Source organism: Bos indicus, chromosome 11, assembly GCF_029378745.1.
Source record: "Bos indicus isolate NIAB-ARS_2022 breed Sahiwal x Tharparkar chromosome 11, NIAB-ARS_B.indTharparkar_mat_pri_1.0, whole genome shotgun sequence".
NCBI lineage: Eukaryota > Metazoa > Chordata > Mammalia > Artiodactyla > Bovidae > Bos > Bos indicus.
This window is the reverse complement of record NC_091770.1, coordinates 47,722,202-47,736,735: the sequence shown is the minus strand read 5'-3', so window position 1 is coordinate 47,736,735 and position 14,534 is coordinate 47,722,202. Positions and strand designations below refer to the sequence as shown.

Sequence of the window (14,534 nt, the reverse complement as noted above, 5' to 3'; positions counted from 1 at the left end):
AAGCAGTAAGTGGACTTCTCTGGTGGTCCAATGATTAAGAATCGGCCAAGGCACGGGAGTTAATCCGTGATTCAGGAAGATTCCACATATGTCTCAGGGCAACTAAGCTTGTTGCCTGAGTGACCTAAGAGCCCATGCTCTGAAACAAGAGAAGCCACAGCAAGGAGAAGCCCAAACACTACAACTCGAGAAAACCTGTGCACAGCAACAAAGACCCAGCACAGCCAAAAATCAATCAATAAAATACAAGAATTTTCAAAAACTTTTTAAAAAAAGCATGAAATGTTTAAAATCTAAATATAAATAAACAGACATTACTGCCCGATTAGTAACACAGTTTCAACAACTTACAGTAACACTTCTGGTGTTCTTCCTGCAGAAATAATACCCCTTCTTGGCACCCTTATGGGGTACACATGCAGGAGAGTTTCAATTGGAACTGTGATTTACAACCTCAAGTCCAACCTCTCACCACATGGGACCGTCTACAACACAACAAATACACCAAAACCAATTGGTTACAAAAAAAAAAGTGGGTGGAGGAGGCAGGAGCACACGACAGCCATTACGATGTCTTCCTGAAACCCTTTAGAATAGAGTAGATGTTATTAAAGGCTTCATAAATTTCACTTCTGACTTTAGCACCTGTTAACACAACTTTTCCAGAGACAAAGATAAGGAGAACAATTCTCGGTTTGATCATTCTGTAGACTAAACCAGGAAATAACTCTGGCTCATAACTAGCGAACTGTTGGTGGCTAAGCACAAGGGGTTCTAACCTTATGGGGAACTTCACATCACAGCTCCCCACCATATTCTGAATCTTGAAGTCCAAGAACTTAGCTGGAAAACCCAACTTCTGTATGATTCTGGCATATTTTCTTGCTGCTAGCCTGGACTGTTCTTCACTCTTGCCTCCTGTGCACACCATCTTCCCAGAACTGAATAAAAGTGCAGTGGTTCGGGGCTCTCTTATTCTCATGATTACAGCAGCAAACCTCTTGGGATTATATTCAGCATTTCGAGCAAGAAGGGCGATGCTCTTTAGGTCAAGTTTACAACCAAGATTCACTGTGCATACAACATTGTGCAGCTGTGGCACCAACTCAGCGATCTCTGAGGCTGGCATGGCAGGGGTCATGGGGATCATGGGGGTCATGGGGGATGGATACAGGGGAGTGGTACCCAGCAAGGGTGCGGTCGTAAGAGGCTGTGAGTCGAAGAGCTGTGGTGTCTGGTCCAAGGCCTCCTGGGTTGCCTCCTGGGATGTCGTCGAAAGCCGACCTGTTCTCACCGTCGTCTGCTGCTGCTCCTCCTCTGAAGTAGACAGACTGTCGGTGCTCTGAAGTGGCTGCGGAGTCAGTCCTGTGCCATAATGCATCACTGGACTGAAGACAGGGATTCCAGGACTCATGGCACCTTGAGGGGAGGCCAGATACTGGTCAAACGGAGAGAGGCTATCATTCCGATCCATGATGTTCACTGTCTTCTGGGTGAACCAAAACCTTCAGACTGGAAGTTGCCTAGGAAAGCATCCAGTCTTTTCCTGGAGCTAGTCTAGCACACTCTTCTCAGAGACTGACTTCTGTTACTGAAAGCTTAGCTCTTCTGTACATCCGTGTCGAATCAAATCCTGGAGACAAGTTTTGGGTGAAGTAGAAAAGAATAGCTCTACCACTTTGCAACGCAAAGGGAGATATACCAGGCTTCTGCCTTGAAAACCTAGAACTTGAGGGTTTTTATACTGGTGGAGTCTGACAAGGTTAGTGTGTGTGTGGGGCTTGCACTCCCTTAATCTCATCTCAGGTGGGCGGTCTCCTACTTTTGATGAGTTTATCTGGTCCCTTTAATCTTGCCTCTTTTGGGTTCTTGGCTGCTCTTCACTTTATTAGCAACTGCTCGCATCTGCCCTTTGGAACTCAGGGAAGGTCATAATGACTGGATATGGGTACACTATGTTCCTCAATGCAGTCTAATAAGCATACATGTGGACTTCCTTCCATTTCTTAACCTCAAGTTCAGTTCAGTCGCTCAGTCATGTCCGACTCTTTGCAACTCCATGAACCACAGCACTCCAGGCCTCCCTGTCCATCACCAACTCCCAGAGTCCACCCAAACCCATGTCCTTCGAGTTGGTGATGCCATACAACCATCTCATCCTCTGTCATCCCCTTTTCCTCCTGCCTTCAATCTTTCCCAGAATCAGGGTCTTTTCCAATGAGTCAGCTCTTCGTATCAGGTGGCCAAAGTACTGGAGTTTCATTCAACATCAGTCCTTCCAATGAACACCCAGGACTGGTCTCCTTTAGGACGGACTGGTTGGATCTCCTTGCAGTCCAAGGGACTCTCAAGAGTCTTCTCCAACACCACAGTTCAAAAGCATCATTCTTTGGCACTCAGCTTTCTTTATAGTCCAACTCTCACATCCATACATGACCACTGGAAAAACCATAGCCTTGACTAGACAGACCTTTGTTGGCAAAGTAATGTCTCTGCTTTTTAATATGCTGTCTAGTTTGGTCATAACTTTCCTTCCAAGGAGTAAGCATCTTTTAATTTCATGGCTGCAATCACCATCTGCAGTGATTTTGGAGCCCAGAAAAATTAAGTCTGACACTGTTTCCACTGTTTCCCCATCTATTTCCCATGAAGTGATGGGACGGGATGCCATGATCTTTGTTTTCTGAATGTTGAGCTTTAAGCCAACTTTTTCACTCTCCTCTTTCACTTTCATCAAGAGGCTCTTTAGTTCTTCTTCACTTTCTACCATAAGGGGGGTGTCATCTGCATGCCTGAGGTTATTGATATTTCTCCTGGCAATTTTGATTCCAGCTTGTGCTTCTTCCAGCCCAGCATTTCTCATGATGTACTCCGCATATAAGTTAAATAATCAGGGTGACAATATACAGCCTTGACGTACTCCTTTTCCTATTTGGAACCAGTCTGTTGTTCCATGTCCAGTTCTAACTGTTGCTTCCTGACCTTTTTACAGGTTTCTCAAGAGGCAGGTCAGGTGGTCTGGTATGCCCATCTCTCTCTTAACCTCAAAACTCCACTTAATGTTACATTATACAAAGCAGTGTGGTGTGTGTGTTATTTGCTCGGTTGTGTCTGACTGTTTGTGACCCCATGAACTATAGCACACCAGACTCCTCATCACTCATCAGAAGGCAGTGTGCCTGCCTGGGATGTAGCTGACATGAACTAGTGATGGAGGAGGAGATGGTCTTGCAGCACCCTGCATCCGGCAGGAAGACAGCAACGCAATGAAAACAAGGCTGCGGGGCTGCGCCCAGCTGAGGGGCGCTGTTCAGCCTCACTTCCTGCTCCCACCTCGCCAGCAAACTTGGGCAGGAAGTGAAATGGAGTGAAGTCTGGTGGGGAGACCTGGGAGAGCAAGACAAGCAGGCCTGGGCAGGAGCTCACAGGTGCTGGGTTCAGGCCGCTCCAGATGAGAGACGAGGTCACCTTGTGGCAGAGCCTGCTGCTGAGCTCCATTCTCCCAAATGGAGGGGAACCTTTGAGATCATCCATTTCAACGCCCTCCTTTTCTGCCTAGAGACCGCTCATTACTCCCTTTCCTATCAGACCAGGACAATAACCTCATTTTTCAAGTGAGGCCTGTGCCCACCGTCACCTGCATATTCTCTCATATGCCCTGAGGCTGGGGCTCCCTCCTTCCCTTCAAGATCTATGGTAAACGCAGTTCCTTACCCTTGGCCCCTCCAGAAGACAGCACCTATGTGCCGCGTGCCCCCAACCCCACCCAGTAGGCTTCTCCTGGATTCCAGCTCCCTAAAAGGGGGGTGGAGTGTTTCAAACCTCAGTCCTGGAAGGAGAGACGACTGGGCTCCAGAGTAGCCCTGGACAAACCCATTTCTCAGAGCCTCAGCTTTCTTCAGTCTCTTCCAAGGAAGATGGCGGGAGTATTGCAGCTCCCTTTGTGGTAGCTGTGGGCATGAGGTATAATACAAGGATGTTCAGTATTTGCCAGGACCTGGGGACCATTTGGAGTCCCTTGTCATTAGGGACTCTGTTCTCCAGGCCATCTGTGGTATGTTGGTTTGATTTGGACATCCACCCTGCCTTTGAGGGCTGTCCTTTCCTTTGGCTTGTTTTTTGTCTGCAGAGGGCCGTACACTATACTCCCAGAGGAGTCAGCTAAGTCGCTGAGTGCCCCTGCATCCATTGCTGGGGGTGTGTGTGAGGGGTCAATTGAGGCATGTGGGTCTTCGTTGCCTAACCAAGGATGGAGCCCACATCTCCTGGTTTGGAAGGAAGATTCTTAACCGCTGGACAACCAGGGAAGTCCCCTGCTTTGGATCGTCTTTGCTCATCTTTTATCACCTTCTTGCAAGGTGTAAATTTACTTTTGTTGGAATATCTTCATTATTCTCCTTCCTACCCTGTTCTTTCTATGGTGCCTATACTCTCTTGTATTCCTTTTAATGATTTGATTTTGTTTTCTTTTACTATTTTTTCCCCCCTATTATCTGTCAAGGTCATTATTTAGTAACCATGTCTGGCTCTAATTTGATGCTCAGTGAATGCTCAATGAATATTTTTGACTAAAAATTAGAATTACTTTTTCATTACTGCATTATATTTTAGTTTTCTTGGAATTGACTACTGTCTTTTTCAGTTGCATAATTGGCCATTTTATTCCAGAGTTTTTTTTCTGTTTTGTGCCCTTTTTGCTTTTTCTTTTTTAAAAAAACTAATTTGACTGTGAAAAGTGAAAGTGAAGTTGCTCAGTCGTATCGGACTCTTTGCGACCCCATGGAATTTGACTGTGCAGGGTCTTAATTGTGGCATGTGGGGATAGTTCCCTGCCCTGGGATTGAGCCCAGGCTCCCTGCATCATGAGCAGGGAGTCTTAGCCACTGGACCTCCAGGGAAGTCCATTCTAACTTTTCTTAAAGTTTTAACTGTTTTCTTAATCTCTTTCAGCCTTGTTTGAAGTATTGGAGTTTTTAATCTGCTTTGTGTTTGCATTTTTTTTGGTGTCTTCTTGTCAAAGTATTTTAGTTCATTTTTCTCTCGTAACACTCTGTATGGCTAGATCATATTCTCCTCCTCCTTTCCAAAGTTTAAATGGAATGTGTTGACCTGGACTACTGTGAGGACATTTCTGTGGAGAAGGAATGCCCTGGGTACATTTTCCAGCTTCATGGCTCGAGGGATTTCTCTTGTTACAGTGAAGGGCTCAAGATATGGTTATTTCTCCACCATTCGGAGTGGAGCTTGGTTCAGAAAAGTTTTCTGTTGTTTCTTACAGGCCAGTGGGGCTTGCCTGGCAAGGTGGTATTCTCACCTCAGATGTTGTACTTTGCTGTTGCAGAATTTTCTGAGTTCTTCATCTGGCACCTTCCCCTGCTCCCTACTCTTGGAACCTTTTCTTTCCCTTACCCCCAGTGCTACCTCCCTGCCCAATTTGGTTTTTCAACCTAGCAGTTTTCTTTTCAGGTAAGATTTTGTCTTTCTGGAAGGAAATATTTGCTGGGCATTTCTGAAGTCCACAGTGCTAGATGGCCATGACACTATTTGATCTCTTGATACACCTGTTGCTGGTTTTATACTCATTAACTCAAAGCCTGTGATGACTTTTCCCAGTTTTCAGCTCTTCTCAGACCTGTTAACTCTTGCCTGGAGAGTCCCATGGATGGAGGAGCCTGGAAGGCTGCAGTCCATGGGGTCGCTGAGGGTCGGACACGACTGAGCGACTTCACTTTCACTTTTCACTTTCAAGCATTGGAGAAGGAAATGGCAACCCACTCCAGTGTTCTTGCCTGGAGAACCCCAGGGACAGCGGAGCCTGGTGGGCTGCCGTCCACTGGGTCGCACAGAGTCGGACTCGATTGAAGTGACTTAGCAGCAGCAGCAGCAGCAGACCTGTTAATCCTGTTTGGTTCAAATAAACCCAAAACAATACCCGGGTTAGTTTGGGTCAGGGTGGTGGCAGTGAAGATAGAAGTGGACAATAGGAGAGATAATTTGGAGGTAAAACCATGAAGAATCACTGATGGCTCTGATGTAGAAGAGAGTTAAGTGTGATTTTAGTGATTTTTTGGCTTGAACAATTAAGATGGTGTTATTATTTGTGGAGATGGGGGAAGACTGAGGGAAGAATGATTGCTGAGAAGTGTGTGCTCTTTTGGTGTTCTACTTGGAAATAGCAACAAATGCCGTTGGTTATGAGTCCACAACTCAGGGAGAAATCTAGTCTAGAAACAGAAATTTAGAGGTCACCATCTCTGTCAATTTGGGTTGCTTTAAACACATTATCATAGACTGGGTTGCTCAGCTAGCTCTCTGACCTTTTTTCTTTTTTAAAAAAGTACTTGTGATCCATCAGCTGAGAGAAAGGGGGCCTGTATGGGAGGCACCAGGGAGGAGAAGGTTTGAGGAGAGAGCGGAGAGTATAAAAGACATCTCTGAGGGTGGGAAATTTACTAGGGAAACCTGATGGACTGGAGGTTGCAGTCATTAGTTTAAAATAAAATGGATCACCTATGCCCTCTCCCTCCTCCACTTCCTTTCTTCTTTGCTATTTGAGGCCCACTGAGGTAGGAGGCTAGGCAAGGTGGGGACCCAGAGAGGGTTCAGGGCTGAGTAAGGCAGTGGCCTAGCAAGGGTGGGGAGACTGATTACATGCAGAGGGTTGAGCAGGTGAAGGGAATATGTGTGTGTGTGTGCGCTTAGTCGCTCAGTTGTGCCTCGTTGTGACCTCATGTATTGTAGCCTGCTGCGCTCCTCTGTCCTTGGAATTCCCAGGCAAGAATACTAGAGGGGGTTGCCATTCCCTTCTCCAGGGCGGTCTTCCCAATACAGGGATTGAAACTGGGTCTCTTGTACTGCAGGCAGATTCTTTACTGTCTGAGCCACCAGAAAGCCCCAAGGGAATACATAATAAAATATAAAATAAAAAATCACATTAGCAAAATAAGGTTAAAGTTAATATTATAATATATATGCACAACATTGTAGAATGCAAAGAGCTTTCATATCATGGCGGCATCTTGTTATCCAAAGCATTTTAGAGGCCAGTGCTTCTAGTTATATTTAATAGTGAGGAAAATAAAGTTGAGAGACTTTCCCAAAGTCACATAACAACTTGAAGGCATAGCTGAGACTAGAATTCTGGGATTCAGATTTCCAGGTCACTACTCTCTACAACAAAAGAGCAGTGCTTGAATACTTGATATGTTTATCATAAAAAAGGGGATTATCAGAACAGAAAGTACTGGTCAGGAAAGAATAATGCCATTTAATCCCCCAATTTCAACTATTTGGAAAAACTGTGGCCATTCACAGATTTCTATCCAAAAAGTGGGTTTAAATTTACTTGGCTATTGCTCTTCCAGAAGAAAATATTCATCGAATAGGAACAGATCAATGACACAAAACAAAACAAACAAAAAAGTAGAAATTAGATTTTTATTATATTATAAACATTTCCAGAATATAAACTGATTTTGTATCAAGACTCTTTTTAAAAACTGTATGTAACTTAAGCTTATTATAATGTATGTCATTTTCCACCTTTCAATCTAGAAAATATACTGCAAGTTAGATCTAACGGAGGAAAAATATCTAAATTGCTTCACAGAGAAAACTAATGAATATAAAAATACCCACCCCAAACTAAAACCCAATCAAGAAATAGATTCTGTTAAGCCTATTAATCCTACTTAAATATAAATGACCTCCCAAGGGAAAAATACTTCCATCATCACAGCAACCAGATGAATAAAAGCAGAGCCACTCTTGTTAAGGGAAATTACATTATGTATAAGAAAAATGTAGTAATGATTTTAGAAAATGAGGAAAAATATTTGCATGTTGGATAGCAAGCGTACTCTGTTTCCTGTTCTTTTAGCCTTTGTACCTGCTCATGTGAGAAGAGGGATTTGAACATGAACACTGTAAAACCAAGCTTCTCAGCATTAGTTTAACCCTGGGGGAACCAATGCAAGAGCTTCAAAATCCAAGGATAGACTGGTCCCAAAGCATTTCCTCCTCTGTCCTTTCTTGGCCTTGTTCCTTTTTCTCTTTTCTGCGCTTACGTTCCTCTTTCTTAGAGGCTACATCTCGGCTTCTTTTCTCCTTCCGGTTCTTAAGCTTTTCTGTACTGACTCTGACTGTTTCTGCCTCCGTTTTGCTTGTTTGGATGCTCTTGTATTTGTCTAAATCTATTTCCTCACAAGCTTTTTTCCTCTTATGCTTGGGCCGCTCCTCCTCTGGCTTTTCTCTGCCTTCCTCTGTGTGCCTTTTCCTCTTCTGATGTATGTGTTTATAACTAGCCTGATGGGCACTGGTATTATTTTCTGAGGAGAGGTGCCTGTAAACTCCAGATTCTACACTGTATGAGCTACAGTTAGACTCGTGCTGACTAAGGTTCGGGGGTACAGGTTTTCCTGAGAAACAGTCCCTGGTGAACTGAGAGTAGCTCAGGGAGTCTAGTCTCAGCCTGCTGTCATGAGCTGGTAGCCACTGAGGTAACTGCTTTTCCACTCTTTGTGAAATACTGCATGATCTTGGGTAGGTTTGGACGGTTCCATATGGGAGTCTTTGTTCAAACATTCTACACCTGGGTCTAGAGTCAACCTCTTCTTTGTACCCATAGGTTTCCAAATAATCCTCTCTCATCTTCCTGAAACAAGTCTTTGGCTCTAAGCCTCTGGCTTTCTGCACTTTGATATAATCTTCAAGTTCATCTTGAAAAGAGTCATATGTCTTCTTTGAATGCTTCATTAGCTTGACAAGGGATTCTCTGTGGGTAGAAAAGATGGGAGAAAATTCTTACTAGATTATTTAATTCTGAATATTTCCTTTACTCTTGAAGAATCTCAAAAGACAAAATAAAGAAGCCCCTTCCCCATCCCAAAATTAAAATCTACTTTGGTATAAAAGTTAAATATCATGATATTATATGCCAAAAAGGAGCATAAGGAAGTCAAATATGGCCTACGCCACTCACAAGTAATTTTATCTTTCTCAGAAGTGAGATGAAGGAGGCAGAAAGGAGCTGACATGTATAATTCTTTTGTAGGGCTAAAAATGTAAGGCTTTGTAGGGATGTATGGATAGAAGGACTTACACATCCATGGTGAGTGGCCTGATCTGAGTGCTCAAATAATTTCTAAAATTCAGATTCTTGAACACTGTTGTCTAAGAAAAGTAACAAACCATAGAGAGGTAATTTTAAAAATCTTTTGTTCACTCAAAATAAAATAAACATACATACTCACCAGATAACAGTATTGTAAGACTTAACAATAAAATTATAAAATGGTTTTGGAATGCTGGAAATTAGAAATCCAGCTGAGACAAAACTACTCGTAGGTATAGGGCATGAGAAAAGATGAGGGAACAGAGTTCTGTATCTTCTGCATAAGGAATTGGATTTCATTCTGTTACTTCTGATTGGTGAAAAAGACATTCTAGAATGCCTTCTGGTTTGTTCTCTATTAAAGAGCTGGTGGGAGGGCTAAGCAGGAAATGGAGGTGAAAGCTCAGAGTGGGTAGGGATTTATGTAGAGAAAAGTTTCAGAAGAAATTTCAAGCCGATATGCTAATCTTTGTTTGCTTGCTTTTTGGGGGATGGGGCAGTACAACTACTATTTCTCTTTCTGTCCCCACCTCAAATCCTGCATTACAAATATAGCAGAAAATGTACTTAGTATGAGAAGATAATATTTTTGGTGATATGCTTTATTTCCAAAAATTATGAGGCAGTATAACCCATGCAGTTCCTTCCTTTAACAGAAACAAGTCTGACAGCAATCTAGAGTCACCAATGATCAGCTAGTTTTACTGGCAATTTGAGATTAAAAAGGAAGTCTAAATGAAGCCTAATTTGGTGAGCCAGAAAATTTAGTTCCTATTCAACTTAAATAGTAGAAAAATTCTGACTAGAGCAAAATGTAACATAATTATTAAACAGGGGCAAAAAAATTTGACCAGATACTTCAGAAAAGAATATACACAAATGGACAGTAAGCACATGAAAGATGCTCAGTATGATTCATCATCAAGTAGATGTTAATTAAAACCACAAAGCAATACCATCATGCACTCACTAGAATAACTGAAATTAAAGAGATGGGTGAGGATACAGAACAACTGGAATTCTCAAATGTTGCTGGTAGGATATAAAATGGTACGACTACTTGGAAAATAGTCTGGTAGTTTCTAAGGAAGTTAGACATACACCTACCATATGATCCAGTTATTCCACTCCTAGATATTTATCCTAAAGAGAAGGAACTATATGTCCACATAAAGACTTATACTTGAATATTCACAGCAGTTTTATGTGTAATAGCCCCAGAAAGGAAAAAAAAAACCCAAATATTGATCAACAGATAAATGCATAAATCAAACAGTGGTATATCCATATAATGGAATCAATGATAAAAAGGATCAGACTATTGATACACTTGACGAAATGGATGAATCTCAAAATAATCAAGCTGACTCAAAAAAGCCTGAGAAAATAGTACATAATACACGATTCCATGTACATAAAGCTCTTGAAAAAGGAAAACTAACCTATAGCAATACAGTGGTTGCCTGGGAAAAAGTAGTCAGGAAAAAGTAGGAGGGAGCTCAGCTGGTAAAGGATCCGCCTTCAATGCTGGAGACCCTGGTTCCATTCCTGCGTCAGGAAGATCTAATGGAGAAGGGAATGGCAACCCATGCTGGTATTCTTGGGCTTCCCTGGTGGCTCAGACAGTAAAGAATCCACCTGTAATGCGGGAGACCTGTGTTTGATCCCCAGGTTGGGAAGATCCTCTGGAGGAGGGCAAGACAACCCACTCCAGTATTCTTGCCTGGAGAATCCTCATGGACAGAGGAGCCTGGCTGGCTACAGTCCATGGGGTTCCACAGAGTTGGACATGACTGAGCGACTCAGCACAGCATTATAAGGGGCATTTCTGGGGGCATGGATATGTTTACTGTCTTAACTATGGTGATCATTTCATCAATATATATGTTTCAAACCTATCAAATTATATACCTGGAATATGTACAGTTTCCTGTACATACCTCAACTATACCTCAATAAAGCTACTTTTAAAAAGTCACTAATAAAATTAAAAAGATGTTGATAATTGTCAAAACTGGATGATAAGTACAGAAGGTGTCATAATACTGTTTTCTCTATTTTTATATTTAAAAATGTTTTATAAGAAAAAGATTTTACTTTATACTCACAGGATGGCTATAATTAAAAAGATAGATAATAAATAATGTGCTGGCAAAGAAGAGGAAAAACTGGAGACTTCATTCATTCTTGGTGGGAATGTAAAATGGTACAGCAACTTTGGAAAACAGTTTGGCAGTTCTTCAAAATGTCAAACACAGAGTCACCACATAACCCTAGCAATTTCACTCCTAAATATATACCCAAGAGAAATGAAAATCTATGTCGACACAAAAATTTGTACAAAAATGCTCACAGCAGCACTATTACTGACAGCTAAAATTAGAAACAATCAATGTTCATTAGCTGATGAATGGATAAACACAATGTGGCAATTCACACAATGGAATGTCATTCAGAAATATAAAGGAATGAGGTACTACAAAATGGTATACCATGGATGAAACTTGAAGACAACCCCAAAAGATCACAGATGGTGCAGAGATCAATGAAGAGGTGAACTGAACCTTACCCTTATCAGACTGAGACCTTGGTGGAGAAATCTGATCATATTCACTCATTAATTAGTTCCGTTTTTTAGCATGAACTTTCTCCAAATAGCGAGACTGTGCAACAACCGAGGAGCTAAAAACCATGACAGCAGAGATTTTAAAAATCCATTGTTGCCCAATATTCTACTTCCCTTTACCTGAAACCAAGCAATCTTTTCTTTTTTCTAAAAAAAGTTAAACTTGCTTTGAGGTTTGAAGTTTGAAGTTATCGAAGGTTAACTGCTCTACAATATTGCAAGCACAATCTTGTTATAATGATTAAATAATTCAAAGTTTAGAATTACATCAACATAAATCAATCATCTGAAAACTCACAAAATGCATCTTCAATTTCTTATTTTGCTTCCTGTAAATCTGAAAGTAAAGCCAACTTTTTGAGTATGTGTTTTGTGCTGTGCTTAATCATTCAGTGTGCGACCCCATGGATTGGAGCCTGCTAGGCTCCTCTGTCCATGGGGATTCTCCAGGCAAGAATATTGGAGTGGGTTGCCATGCCCTCCTCCAAGGGATCTTCCCAATCCAGGGATTGAACCCAGGTCTCCTGCATTGCAGGTGGATTCTTACTGTTTGAGCCAAGAGGGAAGCCCAGTGTGTATTTTACCCTTGAAAAATAAATAATATTGTTTATTTTAGAGAAAGTGATCCAAAATTTACACCTCTGAATTTGAAAATAGCACTTGTGAGTTTTAGTTTATTTACTCAGGAATTTTACTATATTTAGTCTGAACTAAGAGTGTTATACTTTCGCTTGCTTTCAAATCAAAGTATTAGTATAACATATATAAATAATTCAGTATAAATTATGTATAATATGTATAATGCTTCAGTATAAATAATGCTAATAATTGAGATGTCCTTTATTTTCAACCTACCTCATAATGTGAAATCCATTATGATTCAAATTATGGCACTAGTTCTTATAAGCCTTCTACAAAAGGTATCTGTAAAATGTTCAGTCTTTGCTCACTCAACGTGGTATCTATGAATAAAATAAGGGCAGGTAAGACATTTACGATAATATTTTCAATTTTCAACCCTGTATCATTTCATATACCATATCAAATCTTAACTTCTCAAGTTAAGACTGCTTACAAGGCTAAAGTAATAGCTTTTTGCTCATTGGAATGGCAATTTCAGTATGAAAACATTTAGTAAGCCTCTGATATTGCATATGAGCTTGAGCAAACTCCAGGAGACAGTGAAGAGCAGGGAAGCCTGGCGTGTTGCAGTTCATGGGGTCACAAAGAGTTGGATATGACTTAGCGACTGAACAACAACAACGATGTATTTTTTAGTTCAGAAAATACTTCTTCTCTGAAGGAGAAGTTACTGGGGCACATTACAGTAGGACTCTGGACTTGAGGGAAATGATTTGGGGCGGGCATCCAGCCTTAGTACTTCGTGTCTTAGAGCAGACATGTTTCTGATTTTTGATCTTTGTAATTGTTAAAATCCCAGCGATATCTCTCTCCCCATGTTGGCTGACTTCTCCCATTTGGGACTTAATGTAATTGATTTACTTTTCTAAATGTAGGACTTTACACTTTATCCTGGTAAAGGTTTAGGCCACCACTCTCATCTCTGACAATCTTAAAATTCAGATTCTTTTAATCTTGGCATTTGCTACAATACTAGTTATAATCTAAAATGGTACACAGTTTTGACAATTTCTTTAAAAGTTAAACACCTACTATAGGATCCAGTCATTTCACTCCCATGTATTTGCCCAAGAGACATGAAAACATGTCCATGTACATGAATACTCATAGCAGCTTTATTTCTTATAGCCAAAATCAGAAGCAACTCTATCAGCAGGGGAATGGGTAAGAAAAGTGTGGTATATCCATACAACAGAATTATTCAGCAGCGAAAAGGAACAAAATAGCAATACATGCAACATGGATGAATCACAAAATAATCATGCTGAGTAAAAGCATGAGTACCTACTGAGTCTACTTATAAAAGTTCTAAAAACACAAATTAATCTGTAGCGATAGAAAGCAGATTAGTGGTTGCCAGGCACAAGGATGGAGGGAGGGATAAATTGTAAAGGAGGAGGAGAAAAGTGTTCAAGCTGGTGGAAATACATGGCATTTTGTTTATGAAAGTGATTTCATGTCAAATACCTGCCAAAAACTCATTGTACACTTTTAATGAGTGCTGTTTACTATAAGTAAAGTAAACCTCAGTAAAGTGTATGAGAGGCGCTTAAAGATCTAAAATGAATGTTTTGGAAAAAACATTCCACTGTAATTTGTTAAACTGGACACGTAACTGTGTGTTAGTCACTCAGTCGTGTCTGACTCTTTGTGATTCCATGGACTGTAGCCTGACAGGCTCCTCTGTCTGTGGAATTATCCAGGCAAGAATACTGGAGTGGGTTACCATTCCCTCCTCCAGGGGATCTCTCGGACCCAGTGACTGAACCCAGGTCTCCTCCATTGCAGGCAGACTGTTTACCGTCTGAGCCACCATATATATATACACACACACAGATATTTGGCCAAGCAACAAGTGGGATCTTAGTTCCCCGACCAGGGGTGGAACCCACCTGTGTGCCCCCTGCAGCAGAAGCAGTCTTAACCACTGAACTTTAGGGAAGTCCCTACACTGGATCTTTAAATGTTGGCTTTGTTTCCAGGAAGATCATCCACCTAACATAGCTTAAGCCAACCTATGCAGAACTACTGCTTGCCACACAATGTTAATTTTCTCACTGCTTCTAGGAGCTAGACATAGGGACTCTAGAGTCAGTTCTGGCACTTATTATATAGGCTTGGTCAAGTTTTTCAGGTATTGTGGATCTTAAGGAA

General features: G+C 41.4%; 2 protein-coding genes across 12 annotated transcripts in view; both read right to left on the bottom strand.

Moving 5' to 3' along the window:
- Nucleotides 1–565: 565 nt before the first annotated feature.
- LOC109565755 (TATA-box-binding protein) lies at nt 566–1,474 on the bottom strand. Its single transcript, XM_019969666.2, has one exon. It carries the CDS (start codon nt 1,472–1,474, stop codon nt 566–568), a length of 909 nt encoding a protein of 302 aa, XP_019825225.2.
- A 5,949-nt stretch (nt 1,475–7,423) lies between these two features.
- The window catches only part of KRCC1 (lysine rich coiled-coil 1), a 29,873-nt gene continuing 22,762 nt past the window's right edge, over nt 7,424–14,534 (bottom strand). For 4 of the 11 annotated variants that reach the window (XM_070798791.1, XM_019970286.2, XM_070798792.1 and 1 more), the window contains 3 exons: nt 12,594–12,700; nt 11,682–11,794; nt 7,424–8,773 (listed from right to left, as the gene is read on the bottom strand). In XM_070798791.1, the coding sequence (XP_070654892.1) occupies nt 7,981–8,754 (774 nt within the window). In that variant the 5' untranslated portion in view covers nt 8,755–8,773; nt 11,682–11,794; nt 12,594–12,700 and the 3' untranslated portion in view covers nt 7,424–7,980. Of the gene's footprint in view, nt 8,774–10,554; nt 10,751–11,681; nt 11,795–12,593; nt 12,701–14,534 lie in introns of all 11 variants that reach the window. The other 7 variants (XM_019970283.2, XM_070798786.1, XM_019970282.2 and 4 more) reach the window with 4 other exon arrangements.